The sequence below is a fragment of the Ceratotherium simum genome, chromosome 13 (assembly GCF_057802395.1).
Source record: "Ceratotherium simum simum isolate JZ-2026a chromosome 13, ASM5780239v1, whole genome shotgun sequence".
Classification (NCBI taxonomy): Eukaryota; Metazoa; Chordata; class Mammalia; order Perissodactyla; family Rhinocerotidae; genus Ceratotherium; species Ceratotherium simum.
The window spans coordinates 15548019-15570059 of NC_141912.1; the positions used below are offsets into that span (position 1 = coordinate 15548019).

At 46.5% G+C, this 22041-nt stretch overlaps 1 protein-coding gene across 1 annotated transcript in view; it reads left to right on the forward strand.

The window, feature by feature from the left end:
- The first annotated feature begins 1621 nt into the window (after positions 1 to 1621).
- The window catches only part of GMPR (guanosine monophosphate reductase), a 42328-nt gene continuing 21908 nt past the window's right edge, over positions 1622 to 22041 (forward strand). Inside the window, exons 1-4 of the mRNA XM_004432099.3 lie at positions 1622 to 1767; positions 8597 to 8716; positions 11117 to 11200; positions 14313 to 14486. Of these exons, the coding sequence (XP_004432156.1) occupies positions 1681 to 1767; positions 8597 to 8716; positions 11117 to 11200; positions 14313 to 14486 (465 nt within the window). The 5' untranslated portion in view covers positions 1622 to 1680. The remainder of the gene's footprint in view (positions 1768 to 8596; positions 8717 to 11116; positions 11201 to 14312; positions 14487 to 22041) is intronic.

A 22041-nucleotide genomic window follows, 5' to 3' on the forward strand; every position in this document is an offset into this window, starting at 1 on the left:
AGCTATCATTCATTGAGCAATTATGGGAGACACTCAGACAGTTTAATTCTCACAAAAGCCTGGGAGAGGACAGCGTTAAGTCTTTTTCTTCCCCTCTCTTTTAACCTATGAGAAAACTGAGACATTTAGAGAAATGAAGTGATTCCCCCAAGGGCACCCCGCTGGAAAGTAGTGGGACCAGGTTTTGAACCCCTGCAGAGAGAGGTCCTATTACTAAACCAAGTGAGTTCACCTCCTGGCAAGTTAAATAAGACTACACCAGCAGAAGTAGTCTCACAAAGTAAAGTATATTTGCAGCAAATAGGAGGCCATGAGGAATCATTTCCAAAGTCATGATGTCCCAGAAAGAAGCAAGGACCTTTTATTTTGGATGGGGAATGAATATTCAAAAATGACAGGTGGGTATTTGCTTGCACAGGCTCAGTTGAAAAATGTGCTTCCATATACACTGCAGGTTACTGGGATAAGGCCTAGGCTCCTCCTAGACAGATTTTAGCGTTAAAAATAAGGCAAAAGTTCTGGGGTAGCTCTTGTGGTGAAGCTTGGTCTGGTTCAGGGTGGTTGGTGGTTGCATCTCCTTACCATAACAAAAAGGGAAAAGAACAATTTGGAAAAACAGTTAAATGCTTCCAAACCCACCCTTGAGTTCCTTGGTGCACAGGGCACCTAGTCAATGACAGTCCCAGGACAAAAACAGCTTTAGTTAAGGTTGTCGTTAAGTTGTAAGGACAGAACGATTTATATTTAACTTTACTGCGACCTTGGGCAAGTTATTTCATTTATATGAGCCTCTTTATTCTTATCTGCAAAATGGCTCCTCCTTCATTGGGTTGTTCTGAGTGAATGAGAAGGTGCAGGCCAAGCGCTTAGGCACATTCCTAACGTATAATAAAGGCTCCTTATGCTCAAGAAGTGAACTAAACATAATCACTGACAATCCTCAGACCAGACTCAGGGTCCCCAAATCCCAGGATGTGCCCTGACTATAGACTTAACTACTTTTATTCAAACAAACAAACCCCTGAAATCCAAAGGGGATCCAAAAATTGCCTCAATCCCCCGGCTCCTAAATAGAGTTACCTGCCCACATTCTTTTCCTTTATTCTATCCAACGTCCCAAGGGCTGCTTCTTTTTTGTGAGAGGTCTGACTCAGCACATGGTGGGCACACTGGGTTTGGAATTAGAGAAAGCAGAAGCAAAACCTCTCAGGGAGTGGCCTTTTCCCTTGGGTAAGGCGGTCACACGCCGAGTCTCCTCCCTGTGGGGGCCCTCGGTGACAGACCAGCCGGTATGCAGTCCCCGCTCCTGCCCGCCACTTCGCTCACCGCAACGAGCAAGACTGTAAACGGGGGGAGCTTATTAGAAATGTCACACGCGCGGACTGCTCAGCGGCTGCTCTGTCCCCAACCCGCCCGTCCTCCCCCTCCCCTTCCACTTCTGCCCGGGCGCCGGTGGCCCGGTGCCGGGAGCGGGGGCGTCGGGCCGCCAAGAGAGCGCAGCGCGCGCCCCGCCGCCCACGAGCACTGGCCGCTGCCCCGCAGCTCCCGCGCCGCGCCCGCTCCGCCCCCGCCCCGCCCCCCGCGCGCGGGAGCCCCGCCCCCGCCCCGGCCGCCCGTGCCCGCGCTGCGGGAAGGAGCTGCTGGCTGCAGCCGCGCCGGCCGAGCGCGCCGACCGGCACCATGCCCCGCGTGGATGCAGACCTCAAGCTGGACTTCAAGGATGTCCTGCTCCGACCCAAGCGAAGCAGCCTCAAGAGCCGAGCCGAGGTGAGGGGGCGCATGGCGGGGGAAATGGAGGTGGAAGGCGGTGGGATGTGGGAACCTTGCCAGTTTTTCTGTGTGTCTGAGGATGGATGGGGTACTGACCCCCGTGGCCCTTCCCCTCCCCTCCACCTGACAAAGGGGACAGCCAGCTGGGTCCTTGCCAGGACTGGAGGTGTCTTTAAGGGGCCCAGCTCTGGCCTAAAATTCTAAATATGTCTGGTTGGGTGGGCAAGGGGAAGTAAGCCTTAGAACTAGATCACTAGAGCAAAGATCAAGTGGCCAGTTGATTTAGAAAGAGTGGCTGGGGTGAGGGGTGGGGGCTGGTGGAGGGGTGCCTATAGGGAGAAAAGGACACAGTGCAGGGGGAGGAAAAACAATGAAAGATCCTTGTGATTTTGGTAGTGTCTCTCAGTGCAGAGAGCTGCTGCTACTGTTGTATCAGGTCCAGCAATGGAATTTCTTTAAAATGTTTGAAAAACAGGTAACTCCAGGACAAAAGTTCAGGGTTTACTTTCCATGTTTCAGTGGCCTTGCTGAGAGTGAGGCTGGGGACCTATGCTTGGACAGCTGCAGTCCAGCCCAGTGCCAGGGAAGCAGCAAGCACTGGGGTGCAGGAGTTGGGGTGGGGGACAAATCGGATACCCGGGACAGTTTTGCTGATTCTGCGTTGATGAGAGCCAAGCCTGAGGAACAGGTGGAGACTGGACTGGAAATAGCCGGCGGTCGGGCTGGGGCAGGGGCAGAGATGCCCCTGCTGGGGAGGAGGAGGAAGGTCAAACCCTGAAGCATAAACTAGTTGCACAGAAAGGCAGAGTGGCCTGGAGTAGTGTGTGCCGGTGGCGGTGGCTGTGCCTGGTCTGCTGCGAACTGGAGCAGGTGAGGGAACTGGACTGATCTGGAGCCTGGGACTTCAGGAGTAAACAGGAGGCGGAGCCAGCACTCTCTTCCATAGGCCCCACTCCACGAGACCATAAATCAATCCCCTTGCAAGGAACTTGGGCTGCCCGCCTGTGCCCGGCCTGACTGCAGTGCCCTGTGGTGCCAGCCGAGGGCTTGTTTGGATTAAGGAAGCCTCCTGCTTTCGCCAATGACCAGCACCAAGTCACCTTCTCATGCAGGAGGGTTAGCAGCTGGAGCCAGAGAGGAGGGAACAAGACAGGACTGGAAGAGGCCAGGAATGATTAATCCTTATCCCCCTAGACTGGACCACTCTATTCCTGTCCTTCATCATGCCCTTTCATGCGCTGAAGAGCTGGGCAGACTAGACTCTTGGAAGAAAAATAAACAGTTTGGATGGCAGGCCCCGGCCTCCAGAAGTATAAACGGTAGCTGCTGGTACCTAAGGCCAGACCAAGAGGAGATGTGAGGATTCTGGGCAGACTAATAATTTGGTGGCTTCAGTATTCTTTAAATGTTTGTTCACAATTCACTTAGTAGAGAGAAATTTATTTTTAAGAAAAATTATATGTTTAAAGCAAGGATATATTATATGTATTTTCTGAACAAGGAAACGTCTTGAGAGGGTAAAACATTTAGAATTTATGTAATAGAATGAACTACTCCCTCCTAGGGAATTGTAGGATGTCATGGGTCATTTGGTTTCATAATTTGGGCTGATTGCAACTATTAATGTTGTCCAAGCTTCTGATGGCACCTCCAAATCTACGTGTACATATCACAGTGGGAACTCTGTGCCCTTGAGAAATGTTTTCATTTCCACTTTTGTGGGAGTTTGCCAGCTCCGTGCCTGGAAACCTGAGTTAACTGGCGTTGCCTTTCCAACTGGTTCCCGACCTGGTTTAGCTTCCTGGTGCCTGAGGCAGCTGCCTGGCTGGCCACTCCTCATGACCTACCTGCCTGCTTCAGTGGTGTTGAGGGATCTCGTTAGGCCCCTAATCCCCTCTCAGTGTTTTCTTGGTGTGCTTGTGGGTGCCTGCAATTTCTGGTAGGCAGAAAAACTTTTCATTGCAGAATCAGATAGAAGCCTAAAATGTATGCCCCCAGGCAGAAGTAATACCTGAATGCAAATTTGAAGCTATATGGTAAATGACTGGCTGTGAGCCTAACCAGAGAGCTGACGTGAATGGAGCCAGAAGGGGAGACATACCTCGTGAGAGCAGTCTGGCTGGGAAGGGAGAGTTTTGACTGTTGACAACATTTATCACTGCAACAGTTTTGCTAAGAGCCGGGCCTGTTGATGGAGCGTCAGGCAGTGAGCAGGAAATGGAGAGAAAGCATGAGTGATCTCTCATTCAGAAGTTTTAGTCCTTCTGCAAGGGCATCTCCAAAATCTCACATAAAATGCATTTGAGGTCAGCTCCCAGAGGCAAAGGGTACAGGTGGAGATGGCCCAGGTGGCCTTACGTGGTTGTACAGGTAAGCGGTCATCTCTCAACTTTCCATTGCATTTACCTGTGTCTTCACCAGCCCCTGGTACACAAGAGTCAAGTGCCACAGGGCTGCGTGGGGGCATTTGGGTAATCTTTTCAGAGGAAGTGACATGTTTGTTGATTGCAGCAAGATCTTTGTCTTGATCTGATACACTGGGGAGCTTGCATCATTCCTTGACTTCTGAGCATTTTCTTTCTTGGGACCCATTCCTCTGATGTCCCACCCTAGTCCGTAAACTAGTAAGATTAAAAACAATTAATGCAGCCATAACTTTGGAATTCAGACATTGAAGGAATTTGTAGCAGAAAATTGGCCACTTGTCCTAGGACAGGGAAGACGCAACACAACGATTATTCAGTCTCCTTAAAACTCCATAGTAATTTTTTCACCAGCGGTCCAGTGAGAGGCACCAGCTCCAGCAAGTTCTGGTCCAGCCTCAGCAGTCCGCAGCAGGTTGTTCTGAGGGGAATGAGAGAGAGCATGGCAGAGTGGAGAGAACGTTGGGCTGGGAGAAAGGAGACCTGCGTTTTAGTCCAAGCTCTGCACTAATAATCTTACTTCCTTGCCTCTGTATTAGTTTCCTGGGGCTGCTGTAACCAAGTACCGCACAGTGGGTAGCTTACACAACAGAAATTTATTGTCTCACAGTTCTGGAGGCTGGGAGTCCCAGAGCAAATGTCAACAGGGCTGTTCCTTCGGATTGCTGTGAGGGAAAATCTATTACTACCTGCCTCTCTTCTGGCTTCTGGTTGTTGACACGTAATCTTAGGTGTTTCTTGGCTTGTAGATGCATCACTAAGATCTCGGCCTTCATCCTCACGTGACATTCTCCCTTTCTGTGTGTCTTCATCCAAATTTCCCCTTTTTGTAAGAACACCAGTCCTATTGCAATGCAGCCCACCCTAATGATCTCATCTTACCTTGATCGTCTTCAAAGACCCTATTTCCAAATAAAGTCACATTCACAGGTCCTGGTGGTTAACATTTCAGCATCTTTTTGGGGAGACACAATTCAAACCATAACAGCCTTTGTAAATCTTGCTCTGTAAAATGAGAGGGTTTGACTAGACTTGTTCTTAATGAATGCATAAGATTCACCTAGGGAGACACTCCAAAATACACATATTGTCTCCAACACAAAAGTTCTGATTTGGGGTGGCCTGAGCATGTGTATTTTGGAAATCATCCTACAGTGATTCTGATGTGCATACAGATGGCCTGGCCTGGCCACTGGAGTCCTTTGCCTTTGTGGAACCCTCTGGCTGTCTGGTAATGCGCAGCTGCACGCGCTTCTCCGAATCCTGACAACTGATGGTGAAGCTTCCAGGGCACAGAGCATGTCCAGAGAGCTGGGCTGAGGCCCATCAAGCATTGCCCTGAAGAAGGCTGGGGCCCAAAATACAATATCATTCTTACGCCTTAGCCAGACATTAATTTATGCCACATATTTTGAGCCACTAGCACTACAGAGATGAAAGGCATTGTCCCTATACTTAGACTTACCGATAACGAATAATCTATTTAATAAGAGAATTGTGTTAATCAGTACCATCCATAGATCTAGGCAAAAGGGGCCCCTGCTCTGGACCCCACTTTTGCTCCCCTGTCACCTCCTCACTGGACAGGGCTGTGGGGCTATGCCTTTCCCTCCAGGCCATGTTCCAGGCACTCAGGATCCTGGATTTTCCTGCTCAGATAAGTGTGAGCTCATTCCAAGGCTTGCAAGGGCCCCTTCCCCAGGTGTGTTTTCCCAAGGGCCAGCCGTGCTGCTGATTCACTCACCTCTAAGCTGAGAGCGTGGCCCAGTGGCGGCTCTTTGTGGGAATGGATGTGTGTGTGCATGGAGCTTAATGTTCAGTCTCAGATATCCCTGTGTGCATGTAAGGATTAGGGTGGGAAGAGAAGGGGGCGTGGACTGGGGGCCAGAGCTTGCTCTCCATGACATCGTGTCCTGGTGCTTTCCAGGTCATTAATGAAATTATTTGTCAAGGTAGGAGGATAGAACAAAATTTGTGTAGCAGCTTGTTAGCTTGACTCGTAACATTGAGATATTTAGAAATGTGGTAGATGGGCCTCCATTTGTACTTTCGGGGCCCCCAAATGTTGGGCTGTAGGACTGACTTTAATGAAGGCGTGTTTAAAGAGCAGCAGAAATGTGTATTTTTGAGGTGGGGGAGGGGTAGTTTAGTACTTTACATTCTCTTTCAAACTAGGCTTAGCAGAGTAGGAATTTGGAGGTGCTATATTTGGTGCATTGACGAGCTGTGGCAGATTAAATGCCAAGTTTTGTTCCTGGGAGGCTGGGGTGTTTAAAATATTTCTCTCTCTCAGTGAAAAGCCAGTCTATTTTTGGGGTGTGCGTGTGTGTCTTCTGTCTGTGTGGATAAGGTCGGGGAAGATAATTTTATTTCTCATTCTTAGAATTAAGGATTACATAGAATCTGCCATATTTAGAAGATTAGAAATGGGGGAAGAGTTCGTTGTGAAGGGTAATTTTCCATGAAGAGCTTGTTTTTCTGTGTACTGTTGATAGGTTTTGGAGTACCAAGAAGAAGCCACTGTGAGCTCAGCCGAGTGCAGAGTGTAGCAGCTCTCCCCGTGCATCTTAGGAGGAGTGGGAGAGTAATTTGAGACCAGAGAATTCTGATTATTTTAAGCCTGTGAAACCAAAACGTTAGAGGGCCATTAGCAGCACAGAAGGTTGCAACTAATAGGCCCTTCAGTTATCTTTCAGAATGTAGATATAACTCGCTTCACTGAAGTAGAACCAAGAGAATCATAATGAGGGAAGTGGAGAAAAGGATGAGCTGCCACATATTCTCACGCAATAACAGCATCTCATTTCCCCTCCCTGATTGCTGTGTAAGGCAGGGCGGTCGTATTTATGTCATCACTTGCCCAAGAAGCCTTCTGGACATGGAGCCCTGTGTGGAGAAGCAAGAGACGTGAAACAGCTCAAAGGCTTGAGATGTGACATGGTGTTTTCTGAGATGATGTTGATTGCAAAGCAGAAGTGATCTCAAATGAAAAAGAATAAACGAAGGACCTAGATGAACACTGGTAGGACATGGTTATTGCTGGTGTACACAGCCAGGATTCCTGTAGGTCCAAATTATCTCAGAAGCGTAAGATTCACACCTGTGTTTCTCCTGCCGGTTCTTGGGGGAGCACCCACTTCCAGAATGGTCTGTATCTGTCAGGGTCCCGCCAAGGAAACAAACAGTGCTGAGTATTTAAACGAGGAATTGAATGGAAGGCATCCTGACACAACTGAGATGGCAAATGAGGTATTGAGGCAGCAGAGATTGGCAACAGTGAGGAACCAGTCCCAAAGGGAGGAGGTGGTGTTGCTGGATCCCGAGGACTGGGATCATTCTGTGAAAGCTGGAACCAAGACCATGCAGGCCACGGCGGAGGGGGTCTGGAGAACTACCCTGACTACACTCAGTTCCCCCCACCCCAACCCCCACTGTTCTCCACTTTCCTACCCGCTGACCCCATTGGCTGAACCCAGCCAGAAACCAACCTGGGAAGTGGAGCCTGCAGGGAGTGGCCCCTGTGATAATAGCAGAGCAGGGGAAGGGTGAGGAGTGGATCTGGGAGCATACAGGCCTGGCATCTGCCCTGGGTCAAGGAAGTAATCTGACCCTGCTAGCTCCTGGTGAGCGCCTGGCCCTAGCACACTGCTTTTGCTGAGCCCACCATCACCGCCTAGCTCTTGTTCTGGATTCCTGATAGCTCAGTTAGTCATTAATGCCCTGAAGTTGGAGTTACAATAGAATTGGAGGGCCCTCCCTCCAGCTGTTTGCAAGTCAGAGGAACAAGTGTTTATATGCGTAGGCATATGGCTGCGGTGTACTTCCTCCTAGCTCTTTGAAAGATGCTCATAATTGCAAAACAGCTGAGAATGTTGAAAGGTTAGGGATTAATGGTTTGCAGCTCACTGCAGGGTGAATTTGGAGTGTCTGGTTCTCTTAAAAGATGAGAAGTAAAGGGAGCGCCATGGTTGGCAGGGAAGAGTGGAGCAGATTTTCCCAGAAGGAGGATGTTCTCTCTAGTCCTTGCAAGTGGGGAAAGATACCGTGTATGTGAGTGTTAAGGGCTAGGATGAACCAGGCTGGGGATAGAAGGTGGCAGTGGGATGGGAGAGGCTGTTGAAGGAGAGAGCTGCCGATTCAGAGGCTGGCCTTGATGGCGGAACATCCAGTGCCTTGTACTGGCTCTTGAGAATGGGATGGTAAGGAGCTCAGTTCAGTTTTTGCACTTGGATAACAACCTCAGGAACTCTCCTGTCTTTTTGAACACCTGGCCCAGCCCCTGAGAGAATCGGGGACCAAGGGACATTCACTTCCTTTGTGTTCCTTCCACTTGCTCCAAACCCTAGAAATTCTGCACAAATCATGTAAAGAGCAAAGCGCTTCTTTTCCCTTTTTGCCCTTAGGTGGATCTTGAGTGTACCTTCACATTTCGAAACTCGAAGCAGACCTACTCAGGGATTCCCATCATTGTGGCCAACATGGACACCGTGGGGACATTTGAGATGGCAGTGGTGATGTCACAGGTAGGACGGTGGGCTTTTTTACCTCTGCTGCTCACACTGGACAAATTGTCAGGAGCCCACGCTGGACTTGTTCAGACACAGGGGAGAGGAGAAAAGTGAGACACTGGGAAATTCGCTGTGGCCTAACAATTTCGTTCTGAGTCTGATGGTTGCTTGGGGTACTACTTTTCAATCAGAAGATGGACAGAGTCTGGACTTTGCGTTCAATGAGATTTTCTAGATCCATGTCCATTTCCTCCTTGAAAATGCCCATGATGGTTTTGGAAATTAGAGATACAAAAAGAAATTGGACGTTGTGCCGTATTGTAAACTTAGACAAGTGCCATATTATAGAAGAGTAAAATTAAGACAGAACTGCTTCATATGCAGCCTGTGCTGTAGCATTTATTATATATGATTATGGAGAAAATATCTATTGAGCACTTATGTCCCAAACACTGGATATAAGTTATATAATGTTGTCACAACTCCACCAGACGGGTTCCTTTACAGATGAGGAAACTGAGGCAGAGAGGGAGACGAGAGGTGACTTGGCCCAGAGCATGCAGCCAGGTAGAGGCAGAGCCAAGATTCAAACCCAAACTGACTCCAGAATAGGGGATTTGCCTCCCACCTTACACTGACAGGTGACAGTACAAGCTCAAGGTCCCTTTTAGCCAATTACTAGTCTAATTTCCTGTAAAGGGAGTAGCTTGTATCCTGGCCTTGAGGCAAATAAAGGAAAAGCCATTTGTGGGCAGGACGTTCACCTCGAGTGGCTGTGTCCAAGGTGCAGTGCGCCGTATTCATCCTCGATGTGAAATGTTTGCTTCTGATGCACACAGGGTCTGGGCGTCTGTTTCCACTTATAGTGCCTGCCAAGTGAAAAGGTAAATCCAGTTAGCTGAAAGAGCCTCTCGCTGTGGGCAGCGAGTCTAACCCTAGGAGGCACGGGGGTTCGTTATTAGCTGGTGATTAGAAGGAAGATTTTCAAACAAATTATGAACTCAGAAAATGGGGTAGCAGGTGGTCTGACTCCCTGATCTGTTGTATTGCCTTTCGGCCCTCAGCCCCCACCGAGCTTTGGGCCGGAGGCTAATAAATTAATTGCTAGAGGAATTTGTATTCTCTCTCCCTGTCTTTTCCCTGCTCTGCTCTGTGATCAACCATTGCTCCTAATGAATTATGTATTAGTGTAAAAGTGGGTGGAATCAGGGAGCAGTGAATAGCCCTGATTAATTCACATATCAGATTATTAGTCCATGAAAAATACCTGCTCTTGCTGTGCTATCCCCCTTCCCCAGGAAAGACTCCCCTTTAGTGAGGTGGTGTACACTAGAATAGCTGACCGTGTGTGGGTGCTGTGAATTTTCCGTTTCTCCAATCCACTGAGTTAGTGCAAGTGAATAAAGCCGTAGAATTTGAGAGTAGGAAACTGTAGGGGGGGAAATAGACCCAGAGAAGTTAGGAGAGATGACCTGATAGAGGGGAAGGAGCCTGAGCTGTGCAGTGAGATGTGAGTTTGATTCTGGCTTTTGTTCCTTATTGGCCAAGCAATTGTTACATTTCTTTAATTTAAATTTCTTAAGCTCTGTTTCTGCCCACAAAGTGCATATTACTGTGCACAGTTGTTCTGAGAAGTAAATGAGAAGTATATAAAGTGCTTGCACAAAGTATAAATGCCCAGTTGATAGTTGTAGATTTAGGATTATGATTTATATAATTCTCTCCCTCAAGAATACCAGCTGCTTGATGGGTTTAGCTTTTAGCAAGAATTGTTTAGGTTGTAAACACGAAGAAAGGCTTTCAGGTATAAGTTGAGGTCCTTTTGGCTTAGCTAAGCAGCAGTTTGCCTTAGGGCTGCCTTTTTTTTTTTTTTTTTTTTGCTGAAGAAGATTAGCCCTGAGCTAACATCTGTACCAGTCTTCCTTTATTTTGTATGTGGGACACTGCTACAGCATGGCTGACGAGTGTTGCAGGTCTATGCCCAGGATCCGAACCTGCGAATCTGGGCTGTCGAAGCAGAGCACGCAGAACCTTAACCACTTCGCCACAGGGCCGAGGGCAGCCCTGCTTATGGGCGGGGCACCTGCTGTCTGAGCTGCTCTTGGCCTCACTCAGGTGGTGAGCTGGGCCTGGGCTCTGAGAACTCCCCTTGTCCCTCCCCTGCCTCCTGGCAGGGCCTCCCAAGTCCTGAATGCAGTGTTGTCTTTTCAGATTAGAATGGAAAACACAGTTTTGTGATTTCGTTGGTTACACCTTTGTCTGTTTTTGGCTCCTAGGAGCATATTCAAAGCAAATTATACGTGACTGGCAGGAACACCCGATGCTTTTGTGTTGTTGGATCACCCCCGCCAGACAGAGGCAAGGAGGGAGGGTCCACTTGACTTCTCATCCTAATGGTGCTGTTTTGTTTCCTAGCACTCCATGTTTACAGCAATTCATAAGCATTACACCCTGGGTGACTGGAAGCTCTTTGCCGCTAATCATCCAGAACGCCTGCAGGTAGGACTACACATGGTTATAAATTGCATTTGTTGCAGGGGGAAGGAAATCTTCAGGGTTGTCAAAAGGATTTGAATCGACAGCAGATAGACACACAGAGTCCTGAGAGAGACCTGAGGAAAGCCAGGATGTCCCCCAGCCCTTCATCATTGCCAGGGATTTGCCAAGGAAACCTGTATCCCACTTTGAAAATATTAGGTTTACCTGCAAGGAATATCTGTTTTTTCCCTTGAAAGGTGAAGTGTTATATCATGAGAGCTTGTGGAAGACCTCTGTTTCCTGCCAGGAGTGGATCCAGTCTGAACATTCCTTTTGGCTGTAGAAAAAACATCTAATTATAACAAATTGTTTTGGAGTTGAATAAACAAGATGCCCGCTAGGATGGCTAAATCAAAATGACAGATAATAGCAAGTGTGGATGTGGAGAAATTGGAATCCCCTCTTACATTGTTATGGGAATGTGAAACGGTACAGCTGCTTTGGAAAACAGTTTGGCAGTTCCTCAAGAAGTTAAACATAAGAGTTACCATATGACCCAGCAATTCCATTCCTGGGTATAGGCCTAACAGATAGAAAAATATGTGTCCACACAAAAACTTGTACACAGATGTTCATAGCAGCATTATTCATAATAGCCAAAAGGTAGAAATAACCCAATTGTCCATCAGCTGATGAATGGATCAACAAAATCTGGTATATCCATACAATGGAATATTATTTAACAGTAAAAGGGAATGAAATACTGATATGTGCTACAACATGGATGAATCTTAAAAACATTTTGCTAAGTGAAAACGCCATACACAAAAGGCCACATATATGTTTCTATTTACATGGAATGTCAAGAATAGGTAAACCTATAGAGACAGAAAGTAGATTAGTGGTGTCCTAAGGCTGGGGGGTTGGGGGTTTTGGGGGTGAGGGATAAAGAGTATGAGAGTTTCTTTTTAGGGTGATGAAAATGTCTAAAATCGATAGTGATGACAGTTGCACAGCTATGAATATACTAAAAGCCATTGAATTGTGCACTTTAAATGGGTGAATTGTATGTTATGTAATTATATCTCAGTAAAGCTGTTATTTAATTTAAAAAGGTGGTTTAGGGCCGGCCCCGTGGCTTAGCGGTTAGGTGCGCGCGCTCCGATGCTGGCGGCCCGGGTTCAGATCCCGGGCGCGCACCGACGCACCACTTCTCCGGCCACGCTGAGGCCGTGTCCCACATACAGCAACTAGAAGGATGTGCAGCTGAGACATACAACTACCTACTGGGGCTTTGGGGGGAAAATAAATAAATAAATAAAATCTTTAAAAAGGTGGTTTGAAAATAAGAAAAAGCCCCAATACAACACTCCTGACTTTCTGCCTGGCACATGCTAGTGGTTCTGAGCTAATGCAACACTCCTGACTTTCTGCCTGGCACATGCTAGTGGTTCTGAGCTAATGCCAGCGGAGAAGTCTCTTTGCCTTAGTGATGCTCTCCTCCATGGTCAGATCATTTGTGATAGGAAAATGATTTCATATTGTACTGCTTTTGAGGTTACACTAGTCTTTTCTTTTTTTTTTTGCTGTACTTTATGTGTGGATTTTGATTAGTGAGAAGATGATTTTGGAGATAAAATAATTCTGGCTCAATAACAAGTCCTTCATTTTTTTTCCGTATCATGTTCAAATGAATTATACTTGTTTCACCTTCGTCCCCTCTTCTCTGTAAGAAGTTTGGGGAGCAATGATTTTTTTCGGTCACACTTCCAACTTCTTTACAGGAGTTTTTGGCCATGTGTTAATTGGAACCTTGGCCTTCATTTCCACAGGTGATCATTTGACTTACTACGCTGCCCCCCACCAAACTAAATTTAGGCTAATTAAAAAGGGAAAAGGTTCAAAACTCAGTAACACTGAGAGAAACTAACCAATCTTGAGTTCCATCTGCCAAACTTTAACGGAAGTGAAAGGGAAAAGAAAAAAGGTAGCAGAGCTCTAGAGGGAGGGAAAGAAGGTGTGGATTGGGCCAGCGCAGGTCAGCCTGTCAAGGTGAGAGTGACACCTGGAATAAACCCAGAGAACTGGAGTAAATATGTATTGTGTTACCAGTCCGCCTACACTCAGTATCTGGGTTGTAGCTACGTTGTTGTGATTTTTTGGGGACTAACAAAAGATATTAAGATATGTCCCTCATCTGTGGTTTATGGTTTGGAGATAACGAGTTAAAATATAAATGTTGTAAGAGGTGAGATGCTGACTCTGGGCACAGTCCCATGGCTTAGTTTAACTAAAGCATAAATTACTAAATTTGACTAAGGCATAAGTCACTCAAGTCTTTTCCCAAAGAGGAGATTTTGAGAGGAGCAGAGGGGTGGGTTGGAGGGCACTGGTGCTGTGGAGGTTGGCGAGGGCATCACGGAGGAGGGTGTGGTGGCTTCAGATGTAAACATGCAGTTGGGGAAGATCATTTCAGGCTCGTTCCTTCTTACACCTGGGACATTTTGCCCTTTTAAAGGCACACTGAGACTTGTGACTCTGTGCTGGTTACGATTTGCATGTTGTGACAATAATGCATTGGGAGGAAAAAGGAAAGCAGGAAGGAGTTTTATCAGAGGAGTTTTAGGTATCTTCCCCTCCCTCGTCCTGCTCCCCAAGCGAGATGCTCAAGGTGTCGGCCACATTTGGCGGGGGGAAGCCCGTGTTGACTCGCCACCCTTGTTCTTCCTGCCTCCTCTTCTCCAGGAGGAGGAGAATTCGCACCAGTGGCTGCACGATTCAGAATTCCACATAGAGAGCGTGAGGAAATTAAGCAAAAGCCGAGGACGGGGTTTCCCATATTTAAGAATCTGTTTGCTGGAAAGATTCTGTGGCTGAGTTCCAAGGTTACGGATATATGCGATTTAATGTGGGAAAGATAACAGTCCAGGTTTCGATAACTTAGTGGGTGAATCTCCTTTACCTCTGAGATTGTGTATTTCTTGAGCAGGTCCACTGCGTGTCTATTTGATCAGGGTAAACCTCACAAGATCACTGTACTGTCCCCAGAAGAGATGAATGATGGAGACAGGGTCTAACTTCGGAATATTACTTACTGTTCATGTTTTGCCTCTCTTGGTGTCTTTTGGTACAGCATGTAGCCGTGAGTTCGGGCAGTGGGGACAGCGATCTGGAAAAGATGAGCAGCATCCTGGAAGCTGTGCCGCAGGTTAAGTTTATTTGCCTGGATGTGGCCAATGGGTACTCAGAACATTTTGTGGAATTCGTGAAACTCGTCCGTGCCAGATTTCCAGAACACACCATCATGGTAGGTATGGTGGCACCTGCTCTAGATGGGGAGGCAAAGAGAGAGTTGTTCACTGTGTCGGCGGGAGACATATTCTCAGAGCTGTTGGTGCCTTCTTATTAGAAGACTAGTTTGAGAATCATTAGGAAAAGGACAGGCACTAGCTGTGGAAGATCTGAACACTGGCTCTCCTCTATAAAACATGCAAGTCCAGATCAACATCATAGTGTGATGGCTCCTTATCTCTCTGCTAAATATCAGATGTTTCTTACCATGTGATACCTTTAAACAAACATCTGTGTCACTCCTTAAAGAGTATATTTTAAAAAATGAAAACAGCTGGGTAACTGGGTTTCGGTTAACTTATAGGCCCCACGCCTACCTTACCAGTAGAAAACTGCTGTAAGAGTTGAAATCCACAATATGAACATTTTACAATAGTCAGCTATCATTTTGTGTATTATTTTTTCTAGGATCTTTATTCTTGACTTTTCCTGCCTTTTTAGTATTTTCCTAATAATTATTAACACCTTTACTAGTTAGCGTGTATATTTGTTATTGCTGGGAAAGGTGGATTTACAGAAAAAAGAAGTAGAAGCTCTAGGGGTAAATTTGGGCTTTTGGAAAATCCATATTATATGTCTTTACTGGTCTTAATTAACATGACAGTTAAAAGTTGACCACGAGATAATTCACCTTTCTTTTTTTTAATTTTGAATTTTGTTTCTCTTCACATTTCATCATTGTAAGGCAGTTGGGAGACAGGAATTATTTCAATTGGTGGAGTTAAATCTTCTGTTAAGGATTTTTAAGATAAGTATTTTTATGCTTTCCAATCACATGAGACGAAAGGATCAAGAATTGTCCTAAGGTTAACCAACTGTACAGTGTCAGGAGTTGGGTGGGAAACAGCAAAATTCATCTTACCCTCCATAATAGTGCTTGTTTTTTTGATAACAATAATACCATTTATTGAGTGCCTACCGTGTTTCCGGAGGTTTACCTCTGTTCTTTCTTTTCAACATCTCTGAAAAGAGGAGGAACTGTTGCCCCAAACTTGCCACAAAAGAGGAATCTTTAAGATCTGATTTGTTGTTACACTTTGGGATTTTCACAAGGTCACACCAACACTGAGCAGCAGAGCTGGGATTTGAAGCCAGGTGGTCGAATGCAGAGTCCGTCCCTTGAGACTTCTTAATGTACCCCATCCTTGTTAACTTGAGTGATAAAGCTCCCTTCTTCCAGGAGGCCATATGTGTGTGACCAGTTTTCTGCTTCCTTGTTCTGAGGTGGGGGATGTTGACCTTCTTAAGGCTTGTGCGCTGAAGGGTGATGAAGTTACCCTCTGTTGTGACCCAGCAATGCGTAGTCCTGAGGCCCCAACTGGCTTTTCTGCCCCCAACCCTCTGTGGTAAGTTTTCCTCGTGAAAGAGGGAACAGAAAGCTGGACTAGTGGGAGAGCAGAAGCCCCTAGCCCCCAGCTGGGACCTGGTATCCCATAAACAGCATTTGCTATTAAACATAAATTCCGTGAAACAGTGCCTGGATGGTAGGAAGAGCATGACAAATATTTGTTGATTAGGAGAAGAATCGCTTGTTCATTCCTTCTGGAGAGTAGGAAATAAGGTAGGCCCAGAGTTGCTGTTGACCTTCCTCCTTATCCAAGGTGGAGGGATCTAGATCTTTCTAGATCTTTCCACTTCACCTCTAGTGTTTTAATTGCTCTGGAGATACAAGGGACTAATCAACTTGGGAAGTTGCACTTTACATCTGCTGGCATTTTTTAATGTAAGAGTTAGGTAAGATAGGTTAGGAGTCAGAAATTTTACTTATTTAATGAGGCAACTTAGGGGCTCCACTTTTTTTCTTTAGTAATTCGTGTATTAAATTGTGAAATATGACATACATACAGAAAAGTGCATAAAACGTGATGTTTAACAAATAGTCATAAAACAAGCAGCCCTTCAGTGTACCTACACTGAGAAGCCCCTTCTCCCACCTCAGACGCAAGCCCCGCCCCACCCCCCGCGCCCCAGTCTGGTGATCATTTCCTTCCTTGTGTGTCACTGGTTTCAACACCTATTGGTGCATTCCTAAACACCACCATGTGAATTTGCCTGTTTTTGAACCTTATCTACGTGGTGATCCTTCTGCACATCTTTTGTATCTTCTTTTGCTCAATAGTATGTTGAGTTGCACCTGTGTCATTTTATGTAAGCTGTATGGTATTCCGTCGTTCCTGAAACAAATCTTCAGTACCGTTTCCCAGGTGCCTCTCTTGCCCTCTTCCCTTGGTCTACTTTGCCGCTGGTTTTAACACTGTTAAAATCGCTACCTTAATGCCCCTGAAGGTGGTGTGGCCACATGACCTGAGCCACATTGGGGAAGTCACATCCCTTCTGAACCTCATTTTCCTCACTTGTAGTGAGGAAGTTGAGGATAACAGTGGCTGGAGAATTGTTGTGGGGATCAGATGGGCTGATGTTTTGTAAACAGTGCGATATTCACAAATAGCAGATTGTTGGCAGGGAGAACCATTGAGGGCATATGCTCTAAGAACTGAGTCAGAGATGGAAGGCTGATGGAAGGGGATGGGATAGGGGTGATTTGTTTTTGTTTTAAGAAGGGAGAGAAAACATGTACCACTTCTTTTAAAAAGGATAGTGATAGCAGAAATCTGTTGGCGCCCCACAGCTTTCCACTGCCTGCTCCAAACAGTTGGCCATGAGTTTTAGTGCACGGCTGGCCCTGCTGAGAGCTGAGGCAAGCTGCCTGTTGTGGAGTCCAGAGAGCCTGTGTTCCACCCCTCAGGGATGAAGACCAGTGGAGAGGCGGCAGTACTGGAAGGAGGCAGGCTGGTGGGACTAGGGAAAGGGTGTTGTTGCCAGCGCAGAGCCTGGGGGTTGCTATGGGGGATGAGGCTGGGAGGGGGAGACTGGCGCAGAGTTCCCACGGCCCTCTGGGCAGCCGCCAGCAGCAAGTGTCTCTCCAGTGCCTGCTGGCTGGCCCAGGGAATGTGTTCTCATTGTTCTTGTCGGCTTCCCCAGCAGTGAACGGGAGACTTGGGTGAGGTAGATGATTATTCCTAAGCCATTCTTTGCCTGCACTGACCCCTGAAATCTGTGATTCATTCAGAAACTTCCAGTACTCTTATGCCCTGGGTTTTTGGAAGTATAATTTCTCTTAGGGCTTTTGGAGACATTGTGGGGATGCATTACCGTTTGTCCAATGTTTTGGAACTGGAAGATGTATAATGCAGGAGCTGAGCATTGTTATGATTGTTAACAGTGTAGTGAACAGAAAGGGTGCTCAGAAATGTTCTTGGTAGAGGCTGGCAGTTCCCAGGTGTCTGCGTCAGGAGTGGGGGCTTGTCACTCCCTGTGCCCAGGACATCCTGGATTTACATGCACACCCTTTTTTTCTTGCCTGTCACCTAAGGCAGGCCTTGCCACATGTAGGGAGGGAAGATGCAGGGATTTTTAAGAGAACGTCTTTGGCAGGAAAGGGTCCTGTAGAGGTGCTGGCTGTAAGAATAGTGTAACAAGTCCCGTGGACATTTGCCTGGTGACTTTCAGAGAGGAAAGAGAATAATGTATTCTTGGGTACAGTCTCCATGCTGTGGGAAAAGGCACTAGCATGGACGAGGCACTTCTCTTTTAATAATGTCTTTTTTTTTTTTTTGTGAGGAAGATCAGCCCTGAGCTAACATCCATGCTAATCCTCCTCATTTTTGCTGAGGAAGACTGGCTCTGAGCTAACATCTATTGCCAATCCTCCTCTTTTTTTTCCCCCAAAGCCCCAGTAGATAGTTGTATGTCATAGCTGCACATCCTTCTAGTTGCTGTATGTGGGACGCGGCCTCAGCATGGCCGGAGAAGTGGTGTGCTGGTATGCGCCTGGGATCCGAACCTGGGCCGCCAGTAGCGGAGCGCGCACACTTAACCACTAAGCCACGGGGCCGGCCCCTAACAAGTCTTTGAGTAGGGGTAATAGCACCTACTTTTGTCGATGTGCACCTTAGTCTTAGAGAGATCAGGGAACTTTCTGGGGAATCACATAGCCAGTCAGAGGTGGGCCTGGGGTTCAGAGCCAGGTGGCCTGCCCCCAGGGCCTGTGATCTTCTCTTTAATACCACGCTGCAGCCAGCCCACATGCCAGCTCAGTGTTATTGGGACATGGAAGTGCCTATGTTGGGTCTGAGAAATGCTTTTGTGCTCATGGCTCTTTCTGACCTGGTTCTGAGCAGGTAGGTCTGTGACACCTAATCTGTTCAGATTAGACTAGAGGTCCAGCTGTGCACCCCTGGGGAATGCCACATCAGCCACGGTTGGCGGATCCCTAGGTAGCTGTGGGCACAGCCCCGGCATTTCCATGCATGGCCAGTGGCTCGGTCACCTGCCTGCCTTCTTTCTCCAGCAGTCGTGGTCAGACAAGGTTCTGAACCATATGGAGACATATCCCGTTCTAGACGCTTCTTCCCAGAGAGGCGGACACTCTTCAGTGTTCCTTGTGGGTGTCAGCCATGGGCAGCCTTACCAGTCAAGCGTGCCTCGCTGAAGTACAAGGAACTTGTTATGGCTGACAGCACCTCTCAGGTGGAGTTATCTGGATTTTCTGTTTTCACCCTCTTTCTGGAACTGGTGTGAACTGGGACTGTGGTAGAAGCTATGAAGGGCCTCAGAGATTCAAGTGATGTTTGTGTCTGAGAGTCACATAGTAAACTCAGTTTAATGGGCCGGGAAAGGTGGTTACTGCTGTGATGTCATCTCCTACACCCTGGTTCCACGGGTCGGTGGAGGGACATTTTCCATGTACTCAGGAGAAGGCAGTAGTGTTAACGTTCCATCACCCTGTGTTAGGAGTTGGCAAACTGTGGCCCACAGGCCGTATCCAGCCTGCTGCTGTTTGCCTACCCCTGCCTTGCATCATTCTATAGAGAGGATTTTTCTTGGCAGAGGGCATTAGAAGAGTCAGTAAAAAGTGGGTAGAGAAGATATTGTTTAATGGGTATAGAATTTCAGTTTGGGATGATGAAAAACTTCTGGAGATGGATAGTGGTGATGGTTGCACAACAATGTGACTGTACCTAATGCCACTTAATCGCACACTTAGAAATAGTTAAAACAGTAAATTTTATGTTATGTACGTTTGACCATAATTAAAGATCAAAAAAAAGGTGAGTAGAAGAGCAATATACAGAAATCACTCAAGTGGAGAGAGTAACATTTTACTGAGCGCCAACGAGAGTTGGGCAGTGTACTAGGAATTTAATAGAACTTTCCTTGTAAACCTTCCAGTGACAACAAGTATGATCAGTCCCATTTTATAGCAAGGTAAATCGAGACTCAGAGTTGAGGTGATTTTCTTAAAATTACACGGTAAGTGGGAGGTCCATCCTTCTACCCTGGGTCGGTCTTTTTTTTTTTTTTTTTTTTTGTTTATTGCAGTAACATTGGTTTATAACATTGTAAAAATTTCAGGTGTACATCATTGTACTTCTATTTCTGCATAGATTACATCATGTTCACCACCAAAATACTAATTGCAACCCATCACCACACACATGTACCGAATTATCCCTTTCACCCTCCTCCCTCCCCCCTTCCCCTCTGGTAACCACCAATCCAATCTCTGTCCCTATGTGTTTGTTTATTGTTGTTATTATCTACTACTTAATGAAGGAAATCATATGGTATTGGACCTTCTCCCTCTGACTTATTTCACTTTGCATTATACCCTCAGTGTCCATCCATGTTGTCACAAATGGCTGGATTTCATCGGTTCTTATGGCTGAGTAGTATTCCATTGTGTATAGATACCACATCTTCTTTATCCATTCGTCCCTTGATGGGCACTTAGGTTGCTTCCAAGTCTTGGCTATTGTGAATAACGCTGCAGTGAACACAGGGGTGCATGTACCTTTACAAATTGGTGTTTTCAAGTTCTTTGCATAAATACCCAACAGTGGAATAGCTGGATCATATGGTAGTTCTATCCTTGATTTTTTGAGGAATCTCCATACTGTTTTCCATAGTGGCTGCACCAGTTTGCACTCCCATACCCTGGGTCTTTCTGAACTTATTTTGCCATAGATGTCTGAGTCTACAGGAAAGCTGGAAAAATTGAGGCAAAACAGTTTTGGTTTTTGCCCATAGGACTTTTTAAAATGGTACCAAAGTACTTGAAATCTTAGTTTTGTCGCTTTTTGTGTCTTTTCCCTGGGTGCCCACATCTCTCTGTAACGTGGAGAAGCAGTTGTTGCCGTCAGAGCCTGGAGGGGCCTGGATGGAGCTTCGCCTCCCCAGGGAGAAGCGGGGTACCTAGTGGAAATCTCCACCCCCCTGCTTTGGTGCCCAGATGAAGTAGCTTCTGTTTTTGTCGTGGCTGCCCCAGAAATGACCAGGCGTGAACTGCCAGGGTGACCGAGCTGGATGTGCTGCTGGGTGAGGTTAAGTCTGACAATCCAGTATCCTCCCCACAGATGAGGTGCTTCAGCCAAGATAACCCTGAATCACCCTGATTCAGCTCCCCCCACCACCCCACAACCCTCCCTGGAGGCTGCCTGGCCTTGGGCTGGGCCTGTCGCTGGGGCCTGACCATACTCTGTTGTCATTCTCATTTCTGATTTTATTGTTTCCTTTTTCCCCTTATTTTTGCCCTTGGCTTCAAACTTGAATAGATAGCTCTTTGTTCCTGCAAGTGGAAACTCACCGGTCCTCTCTCAGTCAGCATTCCTGTTGTGTTGTCCTGCTGCTAGAGGCATTTCATAATCATTTGGCTTTTTCCAGTCTCAGCAGTGATGCCGTTCGAACCAGTGGTGAAGGAGCCACACAGGTAGCTTGAGGGGAGACGGGGACACCTGTGGAAGCCTCTGGGCTACTGAAACAATACCACCTTCCTCCATGCTTTTAAACTGACTTTGACCGTAGGTGGTTGTACCGAGTTTGTCCATCATGAACTGACTCGAATTAATTTGTTTTGTGTAAAGTAGGCCCTTTAAAATAAAATGATTTGTAGGCAGCACCACATTGAGGAAAAAAAAATCTACATTGAAAATGAAACTATGTAGGGCTTAGAGTAGCTTCTTTATGTTTTAAAATTTTTGAATTTATTTTAATTAACTTTATTTATTTTTAAAATAAATTTTTAATATATAGCAAATCAACCAGTGAGGAAGAATGAGAGCTTGGAGTCTTGTTTCTCAGGTTCCCATTAAGTTCTTTCTTGTGGGCCTCCCCCGTGGCTTAGCCGTTAAGTGTGCACACTCCGCTGCTGGCGGCCCGGGTTCGGATCCCGGGCGCACACCTACGCACCGCTTCTCCGGCCATGCTGAGGCCACGTCCCATATACAGCAACTAGAAGGATGTGCAGCTATGACAAACAACTATCTACTGGGGCTTTGGGGGAAAAAATAAATAAATAAATAAAATTATTAAAAAAAAAAGTTCTTTCTCGAGTACAGAGTTCATGCTGGTCCTTGTGCTTTAAAAAAAAACCCCGAAACCAAACCCATCACACTTAATTATAAAAGCAATACAGTTTCTACAGTAAAATCCAGAAAATTTAAAGAAAATTA